General features: G+C 42.9%; 1 protein-coding gene across 4 annotated transcripts in view; it reads left to right on the top strand.

Annotated features, from left to right (window-relative positions):
* STRBP (spermatid perinuclear RNA binding protein) overlaps positions 1-26,416 on the top strand; it is a 192,335-nt gene that overhangs the window by 142,926 nt on the left and 22,993 nt on the right. For 3 of the 4 annotated variants that reach the window (XM_075324110.1, XM_075324111.1, XM_075324112.1), the window contains exons 7-13: positions 4,897-4,991; positions 6,118-6,213; positions 7,729-7,840; positions 14,358-14,455; positions 19,057-19,168; positions 24,952-25,029; positions 25,185-25,393. In XM_075324110.1, coding sequence (XP_075180225.1) covers positions 4,897-4,991; positions 6,118-6,213; positions 7,729-7,840; positions 14,358-14,455; positions 19,057-19,168; positions 24,952-25,029; positions 25,185-25,393 — 800 coding nt within the window. The remainder of the gene's footprint in view (positions 1-4,896; positions 4,992-6,117; positions 6,214-7,728; positions 7,841-14,357; positions 14,456-19,056; positions 19,169-24,951; positions 25,030-25,184; positions 25,394-26,416) is intronic. The other variant, XM_075324113.1, reaches the window with a different exon arrangement.

Below are 26,416 nucleotides of genomic sequence, written 5' to 3'. Positions count from 1 at the left end.
AGCACAGTCCATGGCATCATTAGCCTAGATCTCTCCTAATTGATCCCATTAATGGCAAGAGCACAGTCTAAGGCACCATTAGCCTAGATCCTTCCTTATAGATCCCATTAGTGGCAACAGGACAGTCTACAGCACCATTAGCCTAGATCCCTCCTAAATGATCCCATTAATGTCTATAAGGTCCTATAAGGTTTGCCAGAATCCACCGTTGTCTGAACTCGGTGGCGGTCACGTCTTAATTATTGCACCCACATAGCATTTCACTCCCAAGTACATCTGGTATTGCCGCTAATGAACTGTGCCCCTGTCTTGCTTTATTCATTGGACTGCACCTTTAAACCAGTGCCAGTATCCCCCCTTAAGGGGTCGGGAGCCTCTAATCTGAGCGCTGACGTTCTGAGCATGTTAGCAAGAAACAATGCAATGCAAACATCTGCTGTGGAGTTCGTCAGGGCGGAAAATATGTCTGTAGCACTTCTGACGCTGGGGCCAAACATTTAGCATCCGGCGCCCCCCTCCCGTCATAGCACACGTTTAGCAGTGGGGATTTTTGGCTTTCCAAACAATGCAATATTAATGGATGGAGTCTATAGCGTTTGATCATTTTTAGAAGGCAGGATTTCATTTTGATGTCTTCGCTATCAACCTGTGAGCTTCATTAACGAGGGAGAATATCGGAATTCGCAGCCGCCACTAATCAAGGCTCCGAAGATTAAACAATCTGACATTTCCCCAAAATAAAGGCATCAAATCCACATCTTCTCCTCTTCTGCCTGCGCACATCGGAGGCACATGTATCTATCCGTGCTTATGCACGTGCCACATTCATACATCAGCCCTATACCTGCCGTCACCTCGGATTTTGCAAAACTTAATTTAGGATTATGGATTTATGTTTTTAGATCAGTAAAATATTATAAAATAAATGTAAAAATAAAATGTCAGCAATGCATCCCTCTATTGACGTAGAGTCCTAGAGCCGAGGATCCGAGAATGACTGGTATCCATTTAACATGTCAAAATCCCAATCTAATGCATTGAAGGGGCCTCCCCTGGGAGATTTTGGAGCAAAGGATGTTGAAGAATGGAGAAAAGGCACCGGCGCAGAATAATTACTAGTCCTCCTCCTGCCAGATCCGTGCTCTATGTGCATCTCCAGCCCAAAACTAGGTTACACATTTATTTTTTATTATTATTTGTATTATTACTTGTATTATTATTTTTAGTATTACTATTATTATTTTTATTATTACCATTATTATTGGTTATTAGTATTATTATTGTATTATTTTTATTATTTTTATTATTATTATTAGGTTATTATTATTTTTATCTAATTATCATTATTATTATTTTATTATGTTATTATTACTATTATTTTTATTTTTTACTTATTTTTTTATTTATTTTTTTATTTTTATGTATATATATATATATATATATATATATATATATAATATATATATATTATAATATTTTTTATGGTTTTACTTCTGTGATATTTTATCACAGGGTTAAACGAGGTAATGAATTTTATTTTTATTTTTTTCTTATGTACTGAGAATATTTTCCCATAGAAGCAATGCTAAGAATAAACAAAAATCAATTACCGAAGCCATTTTTGGCAGATTTTTCTCTTTTTACTGTGATGGATTGTGGTGCATGTCCGTATTTCTAAATGTGAACATAAAGCACATGTTTTTTTTCTACATTTAAAGGGAATCGGTCAGCAGGGTTTTGTTACTCCATCTGAGAGCAGCATGATGTCTGGGCAGAGACCCTGATTCCGGTGATGTCACTTACTGGGCTGCTTGGTGTAGTTTTGATAAAAATCACAGTTAAATTTGCTGGAGATCATGCCGTTCTCTGAATGCTGAGCTCTGTATAACCCCACCCACACCACTGATTGGCAACTTTCTGTATATAATCTGCTCACACCACTGTCAAGTTTCTGTGTATAACCCCACCCACTGACAGATTTGTGTATAACCCCGTTCACACCACTGATTGGCAGCTTTGTGTGTTTACTGTGTATAGGCAGAAATCTTCCAATCAATGGTGGGGGGGTGGTTGGGATACCTGGCAGCAGGCTTACTAGTCCTTAAGTGATAATCTTCTGGTGATAAAACAGGGATTTTAATAAACATACACCAAGCATTTTAATGATGTATAAATCAGGGTCTCCATCTCTATATTATGCTGCTCTCAGATTGAGGCAAAAACCTGGTGACTGATTCCTTTTAACTTGGGATACTTCTCCAAACCACCATATTTTATCTGCTATCCAGAGACACTTTTCACGTATCTGGATATAAAGCTCCCGAGACTGATCCACAGTGCATTTACATGCGAAAAATAGAAAGAATATTATTTTACCAGAAGATTTAAAAGAGAATCTGTCAGCAGGTTTTTGCTATGTAATCTAAAGATAGCATGAGGTAGGGGCTGAGACACTGATTATAGAGATGTCACTTATTAGTTTGTGTAGTGTTGTTTCAAAACAATCAGTGTTTTATCCGCAGAAGATTATCATTCCTAGACTTGGTGTCACGTGCCTCCTGGTCCAAACACTGTACCAGCACTGATTAGCAGCTTATTGCCAATATACAAAGCTGCCAATCAGTTTTGTGGGCGGGGTTAGCTTTCTGAGCTCTGAGAAAACACGGATTGTGTCATAACTGCTGCACCAGTAAACATAAGTGATAGATCAATGGAATCCGGTTCTCTGCTGCTCTCAGATGAGGTAGCAATAACCTGGTGACAGATTCCTTTTCCCTCCCTGGGTCTAGCATGGATTCTGCACCAGTGCGCCAAGTTTATGTTATTGTTTGCAGCGCTGATGACCTGTTGCAAGCACTGCAGCCAATCAGTGAGCTATTTTTTTTCTTTTTTTTTTTTTTTCTTTTAAAGAAACAGTACCTGGAGTTATAGGTTTTCTGAAAATGGAAAACCCTTTTAAGGCGTGTTTGGTTTTTTTTTCCTTGCATAGTTAAGGAGAATCTGTCAGCAGGTTTTTGCTATCTCATCAGAAAGCAGCAGAATGTAGGAAAAGGGATCCTGAATCCAACGATGTGTTACTTAGATTACTGTCTGCAGCCGTTGTGACACAATCAGAATTTTTAGATTTGGCCATGTAGCAGAGCTGAGAGAGAAAAGGGATGAAATAATAAAGTTTGAATTATTTTTTTCAAAGGTTGGTGAGTGCTACTTCAAATATTTCTCTTTCCCTTCTGAATACTTAGCAGAGCTGAGAGGGCTGCCCCTGCTCACACCAGACTCTTTATAGATATAGTACATTGACAGTGATGTGTCAATCAGAGGTGGGGTGTGCTGGACTGTGTAGTCCGGGCAATGAGAAGTCCTGTATAGCAAATAAGCAACAGATGAGACTGTGAAAAGACAGGCATCCCTGAATTCTCTGTGTTAACCCCTGCAGCATATATGGCAAAAACCTGATGACAGATTCCCTTTAAATATCTAAATTGCAATGAGACGTCCTGCATATTAAATTTAGCAACAGGACAAGACAGGTATCTGTGAATTCTCTTTTAACCCTTGCAGCATACATAGCAAAAACATGCTGACCAATTCCCTTTAAATATGTAAATTGCAATGAGAAGTCCTGCATAGCAAATAAGCAACAGATCAAACTGTGACAAGAAAGGCATCTCTGAATTCTCAGTGTTAACCCTTGCAGCATGCATAGCAAAAACCTGTTGACAGATTCCCTTTAAATATCTAAATTGCAATTAGAGGTCCTGCATAGCAAATAAGCAACAGATCGGACGATGACAATACAGGCATCCCTGAATTCTCTGTTAACCCTTGCGGCATACATAGCAAAAACCTGCTGACTGATTCCTTTTAAATATGTAAATAAGTAACAGATCAGATGGTGACAATACAGGCATCCCTGAATTCTCTGTGTTAAGCCTTGCAGCATACATAGCAAAAACCTGCTGACAGATTCCCTTTAAATATCTAAATTGCAATTAGAAGTCCTGCATAGCAAATAAGCAACAGATCGGACGATGACAATACAGGCATCCCTGAATTCTCTGTGTTAATCCTTGCGGCATACATAGCAAAAACCTGCTGACATATTCCCTTTAAATGTCTAAATTGCAATGAGAAGTCTTGCATAGCAAATTAGCAACAGATCGGACGGTGACAAGACAGTCATCCCTGAATTCTCTGTGCTAACCCTTGCAGCATACATTGTAAAAACCTGCTGACAGATTCCCTTTAAATGTCTAAATTTAGATGAGCCATGCCACATAGTGTATATACTAATAGAAGAGTAAATCTTCTATATTAAAATGCTTTATTTTTTTGTTATTTTTAGTACACCTCTATATGTTTTCCCGCTGACATAACCCCGCCATTTAGGTCCTGCGTTTCTACCATCGCTAATGACAGCTCACATCTTGATGAAAACTTGAAGCCGGTGGTAATATTTACCATTCAAATTCTGTATTCGGGGATATTCGGGCCAATCTTCTCCGTATCCGGATCAAAACGCTTGAGAAATGAACATTTGGGAACAGATTAGAAATAATACCGTAATATGTGGCAACGTCTTGTTGCAGGGAAAGTCAAGAAGTGCTATCTGCCTATTTCCGCGTCCTGAGACATGTTGTGCATTTTTAATAAGATCCCAGATGGTACATAGCTGTTATCGATTTTTGTAAACTGGAAGTGAATGCCTCCTTTGCTTTGTGTTGCACATTACTACTTGAATGGCCTTTTGGATAATATAACCGCCGTGCACTTTGTGAACCATTCAGTTTCTCTGGGAGTCTTATTAGCTTGTTCAGATGCTGCCATACTCTTCCTTGTGACAGAATCCCCTTGGTCAAATTGTATCTGTCTTTTTTTTTTGTCCCATCTTATCAGTAGAAAATGTTGCCATGAAAGATCCTCCGGACTTATTGGACAGGCAGAAATGCCTGCACGCCTTGGCGTCTCTGCGACATGCCAAATGGTTTCAGGTTGGCTATTTGTTCTTACCTTATTGTTATTGTAGCCTTATGAGGTTTTCATGTAATTTCTTTACGACCTCATGAATTCATGCACTGTAATCCCCTTGTATTAGACCTGAGTAGTATATAATTCTAGATTTACCTCCCAAGTTTCGCTTGCCGAGCAGCAGTGCCACCCACTGATAGTTTTGCCTCTTCGACGGCTTGTACCAGTGTCCTTCCTGGCTGCCCACGGGAGGCGCTGCAGACATTGGTTTTGCCTCTTTTGACTTCACATAGCAGTATCCTTCCTGGCCGCCCATGGGTGGCACTGCAGACATTGGTTTCACCTCTTTGACGGCACATACCAGTGTCCTTCCTGGTCACCCATGGGTGGTACTGCAGACATTGGTTTCACCACTTTTGATGGCATGTAGCAATGTCCTTCCTGGCCGCCCATGGGTGGCACTGCAGACATTGGTTTCGCCTCTTTTGATGGCACATACCAGTGTCCTTCCTGGCCGCCCATGGGTGGTACTGCAGACATTGGTTTCACCACTTTTGATGGCATGTAGCAATGTCCTTCCTGGCCGCCCATGGGTGTCATAGCAGACATTGGTTTCACCTCTTTGATGGCACATACCAGTGTCCTTCCTGGTCACCCATAGGTGGTACTGCAGACATTGCTACATGTCATCAAAAGTGGTGAAACCAATGTCCTTCCTGGCCGCCCATGGGTGGCACTGCAGACATTGGTTTCGCCTCTTTTGACAGCACATACCAGTGTCCTTCCTGGCCGCCCATGGGTGGCACTGCAGCCAATGGTTTTGCCTCTTTCGATGGCATATACCAATGTCCTTCCTGGCCACCAGCGGGTGGCACTGCTGCCGTCCCGATGGGTTTAGGTACAATAGCACTAGCTGACATCATTTATCATGAGGCTACAAAAGCAATCTTTACATGAAGCTTTTCAGTTCTATATAAAGCCTGACCTTTCTAAAACATGGATGTTTCGCCATTCTGTAACTTTCTTTGCATGAATTGAATCATTTACTACTCAGTAATCACATTTAAAGAATCTGTCCGAGGCCTTTTTGTAGGATAAGGTAACGAGTTGAACACAGCAGCAGAACTGGAACCGTTTTGTCTATTCCAGGCGAGAGCAAACGGACTAAAATCTTGTGTAATTGTACTCCGCATTCTGCGCAATTTGTGCAACAGAGTCCCCACCTGGGCGCAGCTGAAAGGATGGGTGAGTGTCTCTGGAGATATGGGGGGATCTAATAAATGTGAAATAATTATTGCCATATTGTTTAAAAAGGGGTTTCATTTATATTGTACCATAGTGTAGCAGTGGTCACCCATCCTCCCTGGGTCCTGTGCTGCCTCTTCGCCGCTGCTTGGCCTTTGCTGATTTTTTTTTTTTTTTTTGTCATGCCTCCATCACTTGTAACCCCTGCAACCTATCACTGGGCTCAGGGACTCTGCCAATCTAAAAGGCAAGAGCCTCTGGGTACATAGACTTGATATAGTGGTTACGAGCACTGTAGAAGTTATGTTACCCACTGAGCTTAGTGATTGGCTGCAGGGTTTACAAGTGCTGCAGTCCCTGCATAACCTTATAAAGTCCGCGATTAGTGATAGCCGATGCAAGCTCTGTCTTTCACCCACTGAACGATTGGCTGCAGTGGTTACTATCACTGTAAACGTTGCATTACCCACTAAGCTTCACGATTGGATTCTGCAGTTGCAAGCACAGTAGATGTTACATTACGCACTGAGCTGAGTTATTGGCTGCACCACTTACGAGCACAGTGAGTTTAGTGATTGGCTGCAGCGGCTACAAGCACAGTAGATGTTACATTATGCACTGAGCTTAGTGATGGACTGCAGCAGTTACAAACACAGTAGACATTGCATTATACGCTGAGCTTAGTGATTGGCTGCACCACTTACGAGCACAGTGAGTTTAGTGACTGGCTGCAGCGGCTACAAGCACGGTAGATGTTACATTATGCACTGAGCTTAGCGATGGACTGCAGCAGTTACAAGCACAGTGAGTTTAGCTATTGATCGCAACAATTACTAGCACAGTAGACATTACATTACACACTGAGCTAGTGATTGGCTGCACCAGTTACGAGCACAGTGAGTTTAGTGATTGGCTGCAGCAGTTATGAACACAGTAGACATTACATTAAACACTGAGCTTAGCGATTGGCTGCAGCAGTTACTAGCACAGTAAACATTACATTACGCACTGAGTTTAGTGATTGGCTGCAGCAGTTACGAGCGCAGTAGACATTACATTACACGCTGAGCTTGGCGATTGGCAGCATCAGTTACAAGCACAGTAGACAATACAGGCTGAGCTTAGCGATTGGCTGCAGCAGTTACAAGCACAGTACACGTTATAGTACATACTGAGCTTAGTGATGGACTGTAGCAGTTATGACCACTGTAGACGTTCCATTACTTGCTAAGCTGAGTGATTGGCTGCAGCGGATATTAGCCCCGTAAACGTTTTGTTTTTACTGTAACTGGTCCCCAACGACCGGAGCAGCGGTGGAGACCCCGGGGAGGAGAGAACAGCGCCATTATTTCAGACCTCTGCTGCCCTTTGGTACCCTTGCTTTTCCTTTGTCCTCTTGATCTTGTATGTTGCAGTACATTGGCTCTCTTGTACGGAGCCATTAGGAATAATCTTGTTCTCCGTCCTCCATGAATGCAGATCGGCGCTGAACGATGAACTATTTCTTTCTTGCAGCCACTAGAAATCATATGTGAAAAAGCAATAGGAACGTGTAACCGACCCCTGGGTGCGGGGGAGGCGCTGCGGAGGGTCATGGAATGCCTCGCATCTGGCATCATTTTGCCTGGTAAGATTATTTAAACTGCGCACTGATGAGGGGTCGTTAGGATGTAATTTTACCGCTACACACAAGTACTTTTATATTTCCCCACAAAGTGTCCTGGCCGTAGACTGCGAGAATTAAAATAGAAGCTCGGCGCAGTTCACACCCTTTACATCAAGTGACAAAATCCAATGCGTAAAAGGTTGTAATGAAATTCCCTTAAAGGGGCTGCACCATGAAAACAAGTTACCGCCTATGCACAGGAAAGGTGATAATTTACTGATCAATGGGGGTCCGATCACTGGGACCTGCAGCAGTCGCAGAATGGGAGATTTTAATTTCATCCATGACCAAGCACTCTAATAATCCCTGTTATAGAATGCAGCATTATAGAGAACAGCGCTCCGCAGCCCCATACAGGATTAATGGAGTGGCAGGCGAGCGTGTGCACCGCTCCTCCATTCCTCAGTGCCAATCTGTGCAGGTCCTAAACTTACACAATCAATAGGCAATCCACCTATTCTGTGGACAATCCTTAGACATCACAATTTAAACTGCATACATTATTGAGTAGACTTCTGAGACCTGATGAGACTGATGTACTTGCTTAGTTAATCCATGTAAAAATGGCTATATAATAATTTTGGAAAGTTTAAACTGAATCCAGACTGATAGATCTTCAATGTCCCTTCTCCCTACAGCTGCTGAATCTCACCCAGCTAGTTTAATTGACAGCTCCTCAGTGTTCCTCCTCCCTGCAGCTGCCAAGCTTCCACCCTCCTTGCTTGATTGACAGATCCTCAGTGTACATCCTTCTTGCAGCTTTTTTACCCCTGCCCACCCAGCCTAATTCACAGCTTCTCACTGTCCCTCTTCCCTGCAGCTGCTGAATCTCCACCCACCTAGACTGATTCGCTCTTCATTGTCCCTCCTCCCTGCAGGTGTTCAATCTCCTCCCACCTACTTGAATTCTCTCCTGTGTCCCTCCTCCCTGCAGCTGCTGATTCTTTACCCACTTAGACTGATTTGCACCTTAGTTTCCATCCTCCCTGCAGCTGCTGAATCTCTGCCCACCTATTCTGATTCGCCACTTAGTGTCCCTCCTCCCTGCAGCTTCTGAATCTTCACTCATCTAGACTTATTCACGCCTCAGTGTCCCTCCTCCCTGCAGCTGCTGAATCTTCACCCACCTAGTCTGATTCGCTCCTCAGTGTCCCTCCTCCCTGCAGCTGCTCAATCTCCACCCACCTAGAGTAATTCACTCCTCACTGTCCCTCCTTCCTGCAGCTGTTCAATCTCCTCCCACCTACTTGAATTCTCTCCTCACTGTCCCTCCTCCCTGCAGCTGCTGATTCTTTACCTACTTAGACTGATTCACACCTTAGTTTCCATCCTCCCTGCAGCTGCTGAATCTCTGCCCACCTAGACGGATTCTCTCCACCCTGCAGCTGCTGAATCTCCACCCACCTATTCTGATTCGCCACTTAGTGTCCTTCCTCCCTGCAGCTTCTGAATCTTCACTCATCTAGACTTATTCACTCCTCAGTGTCCCTCCTCCCTGCAGCTGCTGAATCTTCACCCACTTATTCTGAGTCGCTCCTTAGTGTCCCTCCTCCCTGCAGCTGCTGAATCTTCACCCACTTATTCTGATTCGCTCCTTAGTGTCCCTCCTCCCTGCAGCTGCTGAATCTTCACCCACTTATTCTGATTCGCTCCTTAGTGTCCCTCCTCCCTGCAGCTGCTGAATCTTCACCCACTTATTCTGATTCGCTCCTTAGTGTCCCTCCTCCCTGCAGCTGCTGAACTCCTTAGTGTTCCTCCCCCTGGCAGCTGCTGAATCTTCACCCACCTATTCGAATTTGCTCCTCAGTGCCCCTCCTCCATGCTGTTGTTGAGATTTCACATTCCCCTGTACAAGCAGCAGCTGTCAGACTGGGTGTGAGAGGAGACAGTGTATACATGACCTTGTGAGCGTCTTTACTCTATACTTCACTTCTAACATGCCCTTTTTAATATCAGGATTATAAAGCTATTCTTACATGGATTTTCAAAGTAAGTATAGCAGTCTCATCCGGTCTAAGAGATCTGGTTAATAATGTATACAGTTTGTATTGTGGTATATCTTAATTGAAGTAAATAAAAACACTATACAGGTGGCAAACACCGCGACGTCTTCCCATAATCTCGGGCTAAGGATAAGAACATGGAGGCGATTCACTTTACAGTAATTCCCGCTACTGACTATATATTTTTGATATATCTATTGCTGCAGATATGACCTGAGTGGTGACTGCTGGGAGTGTGAATTGCCGGGGTCACCACCATTGTAAAGAACAAGGTCTTTTCTGCCATTTCTATATCTTCCTTTCACTTCAAAGGAGGCTGACCCAGATCCCCTTGTTCTGCGGCTTGGATGGGCCCAAGCAGTTGGACCCCGACCACTCGCCATTTTACAGCCGTTTGATATGCCGTAACCTGCATTCATCAAAACCCTTTTACCGAGCATAAAATAGTCAAGCGGGGGTCTTGTGAATTGTGTGGGGGCTGCGTTTCCTTATACGGATGCACAACACACATAGAAATTTCCTAAAGTAGACCAAATCTTGGGGACAATAATTTCACATTTTTAGGATAATTTTCTATTTTAATAGATTGGAATTTCACTGATTGATTTTTCTATATGCTGCAATACCAGAGTAGTGTTGTATATAGTGTGCCCACCCATATCCTGTCCACCGCCATTAACTTGAGATCAGCGGCAGCTATAGGCATAGACGTGGTGTCTAGGTATGGTAAAGTAGCCATGCGCTACGCAATGAAACCACCTATAGCGCCACCTGGTGGAAAACAACGGAGTTAGCATTTTTATCTCGAAAACGGAACGAGATAGAGAAAAAAAGTGAATTACAAAATTGTAGGGCATCATCAATTCAATACAAATCAACACCTTGCATACAGAAATGCTATGATATGAAACCCATGACCCTCCAAAACATTGAATGCTGGTCATACATATGGCGCTCATTTAACTGTGATGCTCAAAGTGGCCCCCGTCAGCTGCAATGCACATCTGGACTCTGCACAGCATACTGTATCTTGCTGCACGTTGTGCAATATGGTAGGTGACACGTTTGCACAAGCATCTGTGATACGTCGTGGTAGGTCCTGTAATGTTGGTGGAGGGGTCGCATACACCTGCTGTTTGATGTGACCTCACAGAAAGAAGTCCAATAGGGTCAGGTGAGCGTGGAGGTCACTCCACACAGCCACCATACCCACTGACTTGTAGGAAGGTCTCCATGAGGTATCGCTTCACGTCCTCAGCATTGTGAGTTTTACACGTTCTAATCAGCATTTCTGTATGAAAGGTGTCGATTCGTATTGTATTGATGATGCCCTACATCTTTGTAATTTACTTTTTTTCTCCATCTCGTTCCGTTTTCAAGATAAAAATACTAACTCTGTTGTTTTCCACCAGGTGGCGCTATAGGTGGCTTCATTGCGTAGCGCATGGCTACTTTACTATACCTAGACACCACTTCTATGCCTATAGCTGCCGCCGTTCTCACGGTAGTGGCGGTGGACAGGATATGGGTGGACACACAGTATAGTGAAAATGGAGAGTGTGGTGCTCATCATAGAAGTACCAAGATGGCAGCCATGAGGGCCTTCAGCAGGTCCCAATTCCCATGATAACCCAATTGCACACCAGCATCTGCTCCATGAAAATGCCACTATCAGAAATTACTTGCAGCATCTAAACGGTTAACAGCAGATTGATCGTATCTCTGCTCCAGACATGGCTGTTGACAGAGGCTACCGCATCTGGAGGGGGCCACCTCCTGAGCTCCCTGCACACATGCAGACCCCAGCTTTGATGTGTATATATATATATATATATATATATATATATATATATATATATGTATGTATATGTATATGTGTATATATATGTGTATATGTATATATATATGTATATATATGTGTGTGTGTGTATATATGTATATGTGTATATGTATGTATATATATAATATGTGTGTGTATATATGTATATGTGTATATGTATGTATATATATATAATATGTGTGTGTATATATGTATATGTGTATATGTATATATATATGTGTGTGTATATATATATGTGTGTGTATATATGTATATGTGTGTATATATATATATGTATATGTGTGTATATATATATATATATATATATATATATATATATATATATATACATATACATATACATATATATATATATATATATATATATATATATATATATATATATATATATATATATATTTTCTTTGGCACAAAGGGGTTATTCACCAATCCACAAATATACGGTAAGTGTCCGATGGCTGGGACTCTCACAGGTTAGTAGGAAAGGGTCTCGTCTTTTAGCACTTGCAAAGGCACGCTGTTAAAAATTTGGGACTGACAATGACGGCCCAATAAATTACTGTTTTCATTAGTCTTGCAAACATTGGAGTAGCAATGGAAATGTATCCGCTGGGAATAGGTGATCAATAAGTATAGTAACAAAGAGGGATCCAAAGTTTAGGGCTGTCATATGTTCACTGGAACAAAGCATTTTCTCTTGCCATGCCCATGCATTATATAGACCATCCATTGGTTTCAATAGGAGCCGTGTAATGCTACATCTTCCCTATGGTGATGTTGCAGGGAATTGAATTTCTCCGCAGATAACCGCCCCTCCCAAACTGATCAAAAAGTACAACTCCAAACAGCTTATTGTTATGGGACCCTTTGTGAGTGATGGCTGTTTAAAGGGAATCTGTCGCCAGGTTTTTGCGCCTCCATCTGAGAGCAGCATAATGTAGAGACACAGACCCTGATTTCAGCGATGTGTCACTTACTGAGCTGTTTTGCTGTCATTTTGATAAATATCAATGTTTTCTCTGCTGCAGATCTAGCAGTTATACAGAGCTCATGAATATGCTGGACTACCTGCAGCACGCCAAGTAGTCCTGTAATCATAATCTCATGTTGATTAAACAGTGATTATCAAAACTACACTAAGCAGCCCAGTAAGTGACACATCGCTGGAATCAGGGTATTTGCTGCCCCTACATTCTGCTACTATCAGATTAGGTGGCCAAAACCTGCTGACAGATTCCCTTTAAAGTTAATCTGTCACCAGGTTTTTTCCTAATCTGAAAGCAGTATAATGTAGAGTCAGTCGGATTCCAGCAATGTGTTACTTATTGGGCTGCTTGCTGTAGTTTTGATAAAATCACTCTTATCAACAAAAGATTATCACTAGAGGACTAGTAAATCTGCTGCCAGGTAGCCCAACCACACCCCCACCAATAATAGGCCACTTCCTGTCTATACACAAAAACATAAAGCTGCTAATCAGTGATGTGGGTGGGGTTTTACACAGAAAGCTGCCAATCAGTGTGGTGGCTGGGGTTATACACAGAAAGCTGCCAATCAGTGTGGTGGCTGGGGTTATACACAGAACTTCCACCATCTTCATGAGCTCTGTATAACCCTAATCCCACCTCCACAGCTTCCTATATACACTGTGCATAGGCAGAAAGCTGCCAGTCAGTGCTGGGGGCAGGGCTTTACAGAGCTCATGAATATGGAGGACCAAGTGGCAGCAGTAGTACTACAGTAGTAGTAGGAGTAACCCCACCACTGATTGGCAACTTCCTGTTTACACTGTGCATAGACAGATAGCTGCCAATCTGTGCCGGGGTTATACAAACCTCATGAATATAAAGCACCAAGTGGCAGCAGGAGTAATAGGAGTAACTCCCCACCCATACCACTGATTGGCAGCTTCCCATGTACACTGTGCATAGGCAGAAAGCTGCCAGTCAGTGCTGGGGGCAGGGCTTTACAGAGCTCATAAATATGGAGGACCAAGTGGCAGCAGTAGTACTACAGTAGGAGTAACCCCACCGCTGATTGGCAACTTCCTGTGTAGTACACTGTGCATAGGCAGATAGCTGCCGATTCGTGCCGGGGGTATACAGACCTCATGAATATAAAGGACCAAGTGGCAGCAGGAGTTACTAGTAGTAGTAGTAGTAGTAGTAGTAGTAGTAGGTGTAACTCCCCGCCCATACCACTGATTGGCAGCTTCCTGTGTACACTGTGCGTAGGCAGAAATCTGCCAATCAGTGCTTGAGGCGAGGTTATACAGAGCTCAGCATTCAGAGAACTGATAGATCAGCAGCAGAAGATAAAACAGCGATAAGACAGCCCAGTAAGTGACACACCGCTGGAATCAGGGTCTCTGCCTGCCCTACGTCATGCTGCTGTCAAATGGGGGGGGGGGGAAAGCATGGTGATTCCCTTTAAACTTATTCCGTGTCTTGGAGTTATTTAGGGCACTGTTGATTATTTTCCTAAAAATATATTATTTATCATGTAGAATTTTGCACTTTAGGATTGTACCCTGTGCACACTTCTCTTATGTGGACTCCGTGCTGAGCAGATGCTTCTACGTTGGGGGTATTAGATTTAGGACACTCCATAATTGAACTGTATGTGTGTAATGCAGGAGGGCCCGGTCTACATGATCCATGTGAAAGAGAACCCACAGATGCCTTGGCTTACATGACCGCGAAAGAGCGAGAGGAGATCACGCAGAGTGCACAGGTAATGAAATGCACGTGGCACCTTTACTTATTTATTCCTGTCGTCTCTATGGCACCAGCGTCTTCTGCGGCACAGAGCGTACATTGTAAACTCTGGGGTCACATTATAGGGGCCCGATCTCCGGATGTAGCAGTGAGGGCTTGGAGACCATGCGCCCATCTGCCGGCTTTAGCTGCGTTTCGTTAAACAGGTGCCTCCAATTTTATTAACCGTCCGAGCTTCACGTTTTTGCTCAGTTCAAGTATAAAGTCGATTGGGATATAGATTTTTTAATCCAAAGTTAGTAAGAGCGACTATCATGTAGATAAATAATAACATTAGGCAGGGCTATTAGGCAGGGAAATAAGTCAGATGTGAATGCTGCTGGGTTGGAGGGCATAAGGGGCCTGACAGGTTCCACTCAGAACAGGCCTCGCCATGGTTGACCAAAAAGTTGAGTGCACATGCTCAGCATCATATCAAGAGGTTGTCTTTTTAAAATATACGTATGAGTGCAGCAGAGGTTACAGGGGTGGGCGGGTCTGTCTGTCAGTGCTCAGACCATACTCCGCACACTACATCACACTGCTCTGCATGGCTGTCATCCCAGAAGGAAGCCTCATCAACAGATGATGCACAAGAAAGTCCACAAACAGGCAAAAGATATGGATTACTGGAACCATGTCCTGTGGTCTGATGAGACCAAGATAAACTTATTTTGTTCAAATGGTATCAAGCTTGTATGGTGACAACCAGGCGAGGAGCACAAAGACAAGTGTGTTCTGCCTACAGTCAAGCATGGTGGTGGAGTGTCATAGTTTGGGGCTGCATGAGTGCTGCCGGCTGTGGGGAGCTGCAGTTCATTGAGCGAACCATGAATGCCAACATGTAGTGTGACATACTGAAGTAGAGCATCATCCTCCCCCTTCAGAAACTGGGGGGCAGGGAAATATTACAACATAACAATCCCTAAACACACCTCTAAGTCAACCACTGCCTTGCTAAAGAAACTGAGAGTAAAGGAACTGGACTGGCCAAGTGTCTCCAGACCTAAACCCTGTGGAGCATCTGTGGGGCCTCCTCAAACAGAAGGTGGAGGAGCGCGAAGTCTGTAACATCCACCAGCTCTGTGATGTCGTCATGGAGGAGGGAAGAGGATCCAATGGCAACTTTGACCTCCATGCCCATGAGAGTTAAGGCTGTGCTTGAAAATAATGGTGGCCACACAAAATATTGACACTTTGGGCACAATTTGGCCATTTTCACTTATAATATCTATGAGGTAGGACCTCCACCGAGCCAAAAGGCTTGTTGTAATCTGTGGTGTGCTCCTCTGAACTACCACTGCGTATCGGACCCTGGAGCACTATCTTCATCGGTCGTATCTTTGGTATCGGGGCAGCTGCTGGAGGACACCACTCTAGGCAACAAGGGTGTGTGCTTTCAGCTTCCTAAAACCCGGAATAAGACCTTGATATTGGAGAGGATGGTCGGCTCCCACTCCACCCATCCCTGGGGGGGGGGCTGCCTAATTAAACCAAGGCTGCTCTGTTAAAAAAGGTAAAATCTACCTATATTATGGCTTCCGCTCTCAGATCTAGCTGTGCAAGATGTGTGGGGAGTCATGGTGTGGAGTAATGTGCTGGGCACTAGGCTCAGTGAGGGACGTGGATGGATGAGGATTAGTTTTGGCCTTTTGCACCGTGCTGTTTTTGCCTTCATGAAGATACTGAAGCTGGTGGCAGCCATGTAGGAGTGAAAGTTCCTCTGTGTGCCAAACATTTCACCCAGGAGATGGTGACCTCAGGAGCTAATTTGTCACCATATAAATGTCAGGACGAATTTAGGTGCCTCGTAGATGACTTAAGAGCTGACTTTGAAGTTTTCCGGATTATGCTTTATTCCTGGTCTTCAGGGTCACCATTTCATCCCAGCAACAAATCGCCGCGTCAGCCTTTTTCTTGAGAATCCAATATAATTTGCGGGTATTAGGAGAACGTGGCTGTCTAGTAGGCATCACGCATTAATCTATTACTTGAGCCTTTGCCCTAATGTGACCAATCTTTCATTTGTGCAACTGCGAAACCCAATGAGACAGATCTAGTGTCCTTCTCATCTTCTCGGAATCGTGTGGCGGGGGCGTTTGGACGGCGATTAAAGGAACGTCTGCAAGATATGGTCTGGGATCCAGTGATACGGAATACCTAAAACCATTTGCTGCTATATAGGAATTTTGTGGCTAATGTCTTACAAGAAAGTTCTACTTAAGAAATCACTCCACAAGACAAGAGACCATCTGCATGAAGGACACATTAGGGAGGACAAGTCGGTGGTGGTGCAGTTGACTTACCGAGACCCATAGTTTTATGCATTTTTTTGTTTATTTAATGCTCCTAGTGCTCAGAAAACAAGTTGAGTGACATCTTTGGCTTCAATCAGGGTCATTGGAAAGGATCCAGAAAGTCAGAGGAGGACAACTATTTATGGGACGAGGATGTCAGCTCTCCTGCGATTGCATAATAATTCCTATATAGAAGCGTTCCTACTTGTAACACAACTGGCTTCTTTCTAAGACTTGATATATGATACATCCATTCTAGCCGCTCAATGATTACTCCGTGCTGAAAGAAGGATTTGTGCTGGTAGATATTAGGCTGCGTGAGGCCTTCAGCATGTCAAGAGCGCGTGCACACAATGTCTTCTTCAGGCGGTTTCCCTGAAAAAGTGCTGCCACAAAGTCATGAACAATACACCGCAACAATGCAGTGAACATGTTCAGTCTCTTTTTCATCAAATTTTTCATGTTGAACTGGACACAAACTGAATTGTTGAGATATTATGAAAGTATTTAGCAACTAATGAGTTAACTTTTGTTAAAGGGGTATTCCTATCCCAATATATAGTAGGTATAACAATACCTTCAATTAGAAATGTAGTATAGTTTTCATGATTAGCTATGTTGCTTACCTCATGTGCAGGGCATTGCAGCTTAGGTATCCATGGATATGACCACACATACATTGACGGTTGCTAGTGGTCGTAACCATAAATACCTAAGCTGCAATGCCCTGCACATGAGGTAAGTGACCTAGTGAATCAGGAGAACTATACTACATTTCTAATTGCAGGTATTTGTTAATATTATTATGACACCTACTACATATTGGGGTATCATCTTGGAGATGGGAATACCCCTTTAAGTCCAAGTGAGCATTACCAGATAACTTTCTCTGGGGCGTGTAGGTCTTCTTCATGTAACACAGCAGAAAAAGAACATGCCCCAGAATAGCTTAGGTGTAACGCTCACTGGTGATGAAGTGGCAAGTGGGAGTGAACCACTGGACCACAGGGGAAAATCAGGCTACCCAAATGTGGAAGGGACTTTACAAAGCACTTATTGAGTAGATGTTAGGTGCCACTCCCAGGCAGTGTGCAGATGACTCCCTGGGTAGGGACAGGCTCAGGTATGGACTTTCAGAGTAACTAGTGCTGGCAGGTGCATCCGGGATGGCTGAGGCAGACTGGACGGGTGAACCGACTAGCTATGAAGGTTCGGCAGGGACTGGGTGACAGGTACGAGTAAGTGGACACGGAAACAGGTAACAAACAGTGAACGAAAGGGACCTGACAACTGGCTAGCTAGAGAGACATAGACTAACTAACTGAGCATGTTGCTTAGGCACCTCACCTATTGGGAGGATGCCTTAAGTACCTAGTAACTCTGTCATAGGCTGAGAGGCACTTCTGGGAATTAGTGCACTGGAATGTTAATATAGCTAGTGTGCGCGGACGCTCTCAGCACGCTCCCGGGGGACCTGTACAGTGTGCACAGGCCTCAGGAGCAGGAGAGACACATGTGGAGGACTGCGGTGAAGTCCAGCCACAGCGGTGAGTGAACTGTGTCCCTGCTGGGGAGTGGCAGAGCAGTACAGGGGATACCGGCTTTACATTAGGTTTCTCAGTGTGTGAGATGTAGTGATAGCTCTGATCTCCTGGTCTAACCTCCTGCATGATTAGAAATTGCTGGCTATACACAGATGACTCACACCTTTTAGATAAGGTCCCTGCGGGTGAAAGGGCAGGACCGCTGAGTTTGACGCTACAATACTGTGATCTGCCCTGCTGAGGGCAGATCAAAGTGCGCCTGCGCTAGACCGCAATGCCAGCCTTTGTGCATGATGTAGGACGCGTCATGCACCCAGGCTTCAGAAGAAGGAGGACAAAGATGGCCGAAAGAGGAGGCGCCGGACCCAGAGAACAGAAACGCCCATCTGACCAGTCTACACCGCACCGACCGTTTAGGTGAGTATTATAAAGTCATTTTTATGTTCTACACAGTGGCCCGGGCTCTTATATACAGTATTCTAGAATTCTGTATATATAGGCTAGCTTCAGCATGGTGTTTACATGGTGGTCGGTCTCCTAGGCAACGAGCTGTAAACAAAAGAAGAAGTGTTTATCTCAAGAACAGCTGTACATCTTTTGAAAGCAATAAATTGCAAAAGTGCTTATTTTTACAAGCTCTATCCAACTATGAAGGAGATGGGCTTAACCCTTTAAAGGCTTGTTAATATCTTTGACTTTTCCTGTTTCTTAAACTTTTTGTGCCTCTTCTATTCCAGCACGCGCTGCGTTTACTAGCTTTTGGACAAATATACAAAGTCTTGCAGATGGACCCTCTCCCATCCAACAAACCCTTCCAGAAATACTCCTGGTCGAGCTCAGACAGGGAAGGTAAGGCGCCGGTGGTTACAATCGGAGTTCACAAAGTCTAACCAAACTAATATAGGAGTCTGGGTGCGATGTGAATTAAGTACTTTTTTTAATTGTATCATTATTACCATTTTTAGCTTTTTTATTCTTCTGCGGGTGAACAGTGCCGCCATGATGTGCGGCCACAGATGACCTCCGCTTTCCGCTTTGTACACCCTATAGTGTATTAGTTCAGCACCAGATCTGTTACTATTGCGGGACGTCTCGTATAGAGCGATACCGGACTGAGCAGCGGCAGATAGAAAAGTACAAATTAATTAATAGGTTCATTCATTTCGATTTTCGTGGCAACTGACATAAGCCCGGACAACCCTTTGAAGATTTCTATTGTCTCTGGATACTTCCCCAATGTGCAGGAATTTAATTATTAGATGACACTTCAGAATGAATTACTTAAAATTAATAAGATGAATGAAGCATTTAAAGAAATGAGAAAGGAAATTGTCGTCTGGTAGTGTAGCGGAAAGGAAGTGTCATGTGCAGTTATCATTTGCAGCCAAGTCCTTGATGTTTTTCTAATTTACAGAAATTTCCGTCCTTACACGGATGATTGCGGGAACAGTAGGCGCTGATGGTAAAAGATTGTAGCAGGCTCTTTTTTTCAGTCTCCACTGATGCTCCCTACAAGTATAGGATTACATAGGGTGATGGGAAGGAAGATTAGTAGTTATTCCGCGCTGCCGGTCAATAATGATGGTATACGTTATTAAAAAAGTGTTTCGCAGCTGCCTCACTTCTTCATAGGCACTGATGGTTAAATATTGTATCGGGCTCTTTTTACACTCCCTGTTGGTGCTCCCTATAGGTGTAGGATTACATAGGATGACATGCAGGTGGGAAGGATGATTAGTCCATGCTTCTGGTCAATAATGATGCTGTGCATTATTTAAAAACGTAGTGTGATTCAACGTGTTTCGCAGCTGCCTCGCTTCTTCATAGGCACTGATGGTTAAAGATTGTAGCAGGCTCTTTTTACAGTCCCTGTTGGTGCTCCACACAAGTGTAGGATTACATAGGGGGACATGCAGGAGAAACGGACAATTAGTGGTTATTCCACGTTGCCGGTCAATAACGATGCTGTGCGTTATTCAAAAAAACATGTTTTATTGATTCAACGTGTTTCGCAGCTGCCTCACTTCTTCATAGGCGCTGATGGTTAAAGATTGTAGCATGCTGTTTTTACAGTCCCCGTTGGTGCTCCACACAAGTGTAGGATTACATAGGGTGATATGCAGGAGGGCAGATTGATTAGTCTGTGCTGCCGGTCAATAATGATGATGTGTGTTATTCAAAAAAGTGGTTTATTGATTCAATGCGTTTCGCAGCTGCCTTGCTTCTTCATAGGCGCTGATGGTTAAAGATTGTAGCAGGCTTTTTTTACAGTCTCCGCTAGTGCTCCCTACAAGTGTAGAATTACACAGGGTGACATGTAGTTGGAAAGTACGATTTGTGCTTATTCAAAGCTGACTGTCAATAATGATGCTATGCATTATTTAAAAAAATGGTTTATTGATTCAACATGTATCGCAGCTGTCTCGCTTCTTCATGGGCGCTGATCGTTACAGATTGTAGCATGCTCTTTTTACAGTCCCCGTTGGTGCTCCACACAAGTGTAGAATTACATAGGGTGACATGCAGGAGTGGTTATTCCATGCTGCCAGTCACTAATGATGCTTTGTGTTATTCAAAAAAACATTGGTTTATTGATTCAACACATTTTGAAGCTTCTTCATTGGAAAAAAAACCCCCACAAGTTTCTGGGTTTTTTTTTCGTTTTCCTGATGAAGTAGTGAGGCAGCTACGAAACATGTTGAATCAATAAACTAAATTTTTCGAGTAACGCACAGCATCATTATTGATCGGCAGCGCAGAATTACCACTAATCACACCTCTCTCCTATTTATCGGCTCTTTGAGCCTGTGGATCTGCAGCATCGGTCATTTATATCCCTTTTTTTCATCCACCAAGGTGAGCACATATGATCATTAATATTTGTCTCGGATAAAACCCATTGCACTGTTTCTCCCTTCTAGCATGGAGTGACATGCAACTTTTATTCGATTTTTGTTTTGACAATTTCAGGACAAGTATATCAATAAGAAAGGATTCAATAAATGTGACCAGGATTTGTAAATTAGTTTTATATAGAAATAGATCCTCGGCCGCTCTCATGCCGATGCTTCACTGGGGCTACGTTGGTTGCTGTTTGCTAAGGCTTCAGCAAAGACATGGCTTGTTAAAATGTGATCGCTGCAGTCAATCAGTGGCTGTTGTCTTGTCGACATGTCTTTGCTGGAGGCAGATGTGCAGAGAGGCGGGGGGCTAGGGGACCATCAGCACTGGAGCGGCAGGGGATTCGTAAATGGTAAGGTACTGTTTTTGTAGTTTTGACATTATAAGCGGTTTCTAGAGCCAAAAAAAATATATATATGCATGTATCGTGTACAAGATTTCTCCCGTGCATCCCCCATACTCTGGAACGCTCTACCTCAGCACATCAGACTCTCCACGACCGTGGAAAGCTTCAAGAGGAACCTCAAGACCCACCTCTTCCAACAAGCCTACAACCTACAATAGCCTTCAGCCCAGTAGACCACTGCGCAACCAGCTCTGTCCTTACCTATTGTACCATCACCCATTCCCTGTAGACTGTGAGCCCTCGCGGGCAGGGTCCTCTCTCCTCCTATACCAGTCTGTCTTGTACTGTTAATGATTGTTGTACGTATACCCTCTTTCACTTGTAAAGCGCCATGGAATAAATGGCGCTATAATAATAAATAATAATAAATAATGTATGTGTGTGTATATATATATATATATGTATATGTGTGTGTATATATATAAAAATATATATATATATATAAATATGTGTGTGTTTGTGTGTGTGTGTATATATATATATATATATATATATATATATATATATATATACACACATATATAATATACACACACACACACACATTTATATATATATATATATATATATGTATATATGTATGTGTGTGTATATATATATATGTATATACTGTATGTATATATATATATATATATATATATATATATATATTTTTTTTTTTTTTAAATATATTATACACATATATAAAGATTAATATAAAGATATATATATTTTTTGTTTGTTTTATTTTAATTTTTTTATATATTTATTATAGACAGCTTCATATATATGTATTTTTTTAAAATATGTGTATGTGTGTATATATATATATATATAACAAAATAAAGATTAATATAAACACACACACATATATATACACATATAAATATATTTTTTTATATTATATATATATAAAATGTATTTATTTATTATAGACTGCTTCATTTGGTGATGGCAGATATCCTGACTGCTGCTGTTACCTCTCAGCAGTTGTTTTCTAAGTAATCTGGTAGCAGCATGATGTAGTGGCAGAGATCCTGATTCCAGCGATGTGTCACTTGCATTACTGGGTGCAGCAGTTGTGATAGAATCCCTGTTTTCTCTGCTGCAGATCTACTAGAGCTCGGAATGCTGAGCTGCGTATAACCCCGCCCACACCACTGATTGGCAACTTCCTGTGTACACTGTTCATTGTGGACAAAATGAGCGCAATAGGGTTTAAACTTGGTAAAGCTGAAAATAAATCAAGTGGAGGGTCCGCTCGCCTTGTGTGATTGTCTAACACAACTCTGAACAGACCCTGTAAACCAGCTGCTGCAGAAGCCATGAGCCCTGAGGCTGTAAAAGATCCAAAGCAGAACCAGAAGAATGATGGGGTTATATCAGCGCTGCGGTGGAACGATGACAAAGCCAATATACCGAATGTGGATGAAAGGTGGTTTGAAAACTGGATACACACTGTACATTGACAGAAAGCTTCTAAATCCCTGCTGGGTGCGTGTCTGGACTAGGAGGCAGGTGACACCTAGTCCTGCAGTGATAATCTCCAACTGATAAAACACTAATTTTATTGAAACAGCAACACCAGCCCAGAAGTGACACATCACTGGAATAAGGCTCTCAGATTACATAGAATAAAAAAAAAAAAAAAAACCTACTGACAGATTCCCTATAAGAAAACCTGTTAGGTCCCCTGACTGTCCCTAACTGACAATATGCTGAGCAGTACGCATGGGAATTTCTTTAATCCCTTAATAAACGGATTTGAAAGGACCTCAATGACTGACCATATTTTTTTTATTATATATTTTTTTTTCTTTCAGCTTTTTTTCTCTGCTTTGTCACCCGTAACTTTTTTTTTTTTTGTTTCACTGACATGGCTGTGGGACACATTTTATTAGTGTTTAGCATGGTTTTTGGTGTACATACAAACTACCATAGTCATTTTAGTGGGCAGAGAAAAAAGGAATTTTTTGTTTTTATTTTATTTATATTTTTTACTGGTCAGATTTCACACCAAATAACCAGGAGAATTAATCCAACAGGTTATTACTGTCATGATCATATTTAGTATTTGCAGATATTTGGCTCTATATATGTGTTTTAGATAAAGAAAGTTATTCTCTTTTGTAACCTGGGAATTGTTATAGGGGAAAATTATCTTACAACTGAAGTCAGTGGCAGAGCGGATCTCTCTTTGGCCGGACTCCACGCCGGTTAGACACTAGTGATCATGGGATCGCCAGGTCCTACAGAAGCTTTGGCACTACCTCCTTCTGTACATTACATAGCACTCACTGCCAGGAAAGGAGAAGACAGAAGCAGTCATTAGCCACTTCTGCCTTCTCTGACAGATCTGCCTGCTAGATTACAGAAGCTTTAAATTTACAATGACACGGGATTAAAGCCCAGGACAAAACGCTACAAATTTAGTCTGGGTGAAGGGACGCCTAGCCAGTTTAGTCCTGCCTTATCATATGTGATGCTGCAGTGTTAGAGTGCAACATAAAAGACCTTAAGAATGAATCCTCATGTATACTGGTATACTAGCTTCTGAGGGCAAGTCGGTTCCTTTTAATGCTATGTCTATGCATAGGATTTAGAGATCTATATGAGAAAAATGGTTCTCAGGCTATAAAGATGTAGTACTTAAAGGGAACCTGTCACTGTTTTTTTGGCCTATAAGCTGCGGCAACCACCAGTGGGCACTTATATACAACATTCTAACATGCTGTATATAAGAGCCCAGGCCGGGGGTATAACATAAAAATCACTTTATAATACTCCCCTAAACTGGTCGCTGCGGTGGATGTGGCTCATATGGGCGTTTTCGTCCTCCGGTTCCGGCGCCGCCTCTTTTCGCCATCATCATCCTCCTTCTGAAGCCTGTGTGCATGACTCGTCTACGTCATACACACTCGCCGATCCTGCGCAGGCGCAATACAATAGTTTGATCTGCCCTGCTCAGGACCTAAATGCGCAGAGTGTGTATGACATCGGACGCGTCACGCACCGCGGCTTCAGAAGGACGACAAAGAAGGACGAGAGGCTGCGTCGGCACAAGAGATCGAAGATGCCCATCTGAGCCACATCAACCGCAGCGACCGGTTTAGGTGAGTATTATAAAGTGTTTATGTTGTACACAGCGGCCTGGGCTCTTATATACAGCATGTTAGAATGCTGTATATAAGAGCTCATTGGTAGTGGCCGCAGCTTATAGACCGAAAAACCGGTGACCGGTTCCCTTTAATGAATTATTGAAGAACCTTTGGCCTAAAAGCAATTGTCAGTAAAAGGTGGACATGGACTTTTTGCCTTGACTTTCCTCCCACCCTTTATTTTTCAGGTTTGAAGAGGCCATACGATGATGGTTCTTGTGATGACAAAGATCCAAATAAGAAAATGAGACGCAACTTACGCAAAAGTAAGATCCTTTTCGTGCAGGTCACAACATAGAAAAAGGCTCATTACTGAAAGAAAGCCCATGGGTCAGGAAAATAATGCTTCACTAATAAGTGACACAAAAATGGATTATGCAATTACATAGATTGTGCTTAGTAACATTCTCTTTATTTCCAGTTTTAGACAGTAAAGCCATAGAATCAAACCAGCCAATGAATGCACTGATGCGACTCAACCAGATTAGGCCTGGCCTGCAGTACAAGCTGCTTTCCCAGTCCGGCCCAGTACACGCACCAGTCTTCACCATGTCTGTGGATGTGGACGGCACAACCCATGAGGCCTCTGGACCATCCAAGAAGACAGCCAAGCTTCATGTCGCAGTAAAGGTGAGAAGTTCTTTGTCGTTGATTTGCAAAAACTCATTTTTCTAAAGAGAGGAAGTGTGATAGATCAGTTCTGGTCCCAGAGAGTGTAAGTGCGGTGGTCCCTGCTTGAATGGAGCAGTGGTTGCGTATGCATATGGTCGCTCTATTTAGTTTCTGCAAGGATGATGGAGATCACAGTGCTCGCGAGGGATCACAGTCTACAGGGAAGGGGTGAGGATAGAGGTGGCTGTGCGGTGGTATAGTGGACTGAGGCTTATTGCATGTTTATTGGCTTGTCGGAAGAGGTGGGTCTTCAGGTTCTTTTTAAGGGTTTCCATAATAGGGGAGACTCTGATATAGTGGGTTGAAGAGTTCCAGAATATAGGGGAGGCACAGGAGAAATCTTGTATGCGATTGTGGGAAGATAAGAGTAGAGGAGATCTTGTGAGGATCTGAGGTTGCGTGCAGGTAAGTACCAGGAGACTAGGTCACAGATGTAGGGAGGAGACAGGTTGTGGATGACTTTGTATGTCATTGTTAAGGTTTCAAACTAGAATGTTTGGACAATTTAAAGCCAGTGAAGAGATTGGCAGAGAGGAGAGGCTGGGAAATAGCGAGGCGACAGATGGATTAGTTGGTCAGCATAGTTTAGGATAGATTGGAGGAGTGCTAAGAGAGGCCACAGAGCAGGAGGTTGCAGTAGTTGAAGTGGGAGATGATGAGGGCATGCACTAATGTTTTTGTAGATTCAAATCAAATTTATACAATGACTCAATATTTATAGATTTCCGGAGTTCACCCTGACTGCTGGATATCTGCTTTTGGGCCAAATTCTGTCTGATGGAAGCCTAATCCGTGCTTGAAGTTTATCACAATTTCTGTGTTTTTGAGGATTGACCACAGATTTTCAATGGGATTGAGATCTGGGCAGTTTCCTGACCATGGATCGTGGACCCAAAATGTCAATGTTTTGTTCACTGATTCACCTTTTTCTTCCCCGGATGCTTATTCTTCCAGATTTGCCAATCTGCAGGGAGCTTCATC

This window comes from Anomaloglossus baeobatrachus, chromosome 9 (genome assembly GCF_048569485.1).
Source record: "Anomaloglossus baeobatrachus isolate aAnoBae1 chromosome 9, aAnoBae1.hap1, whole genome shotgun sequence".
In the NCBI taxonomy this organism is placed as follows: domain Eukaryota; kingdom Metazoa; phylum Chordata; class Amphibia; order Anura; family Aromobatidae; genus Anomaloglossus; species Anomaloglossus baeobatrachus.
The sequence above is the reverse complement of the archived record's forward strand: the minus strand, read 5'-3'. Positions and strand labels throughout refer to the sequence as shown.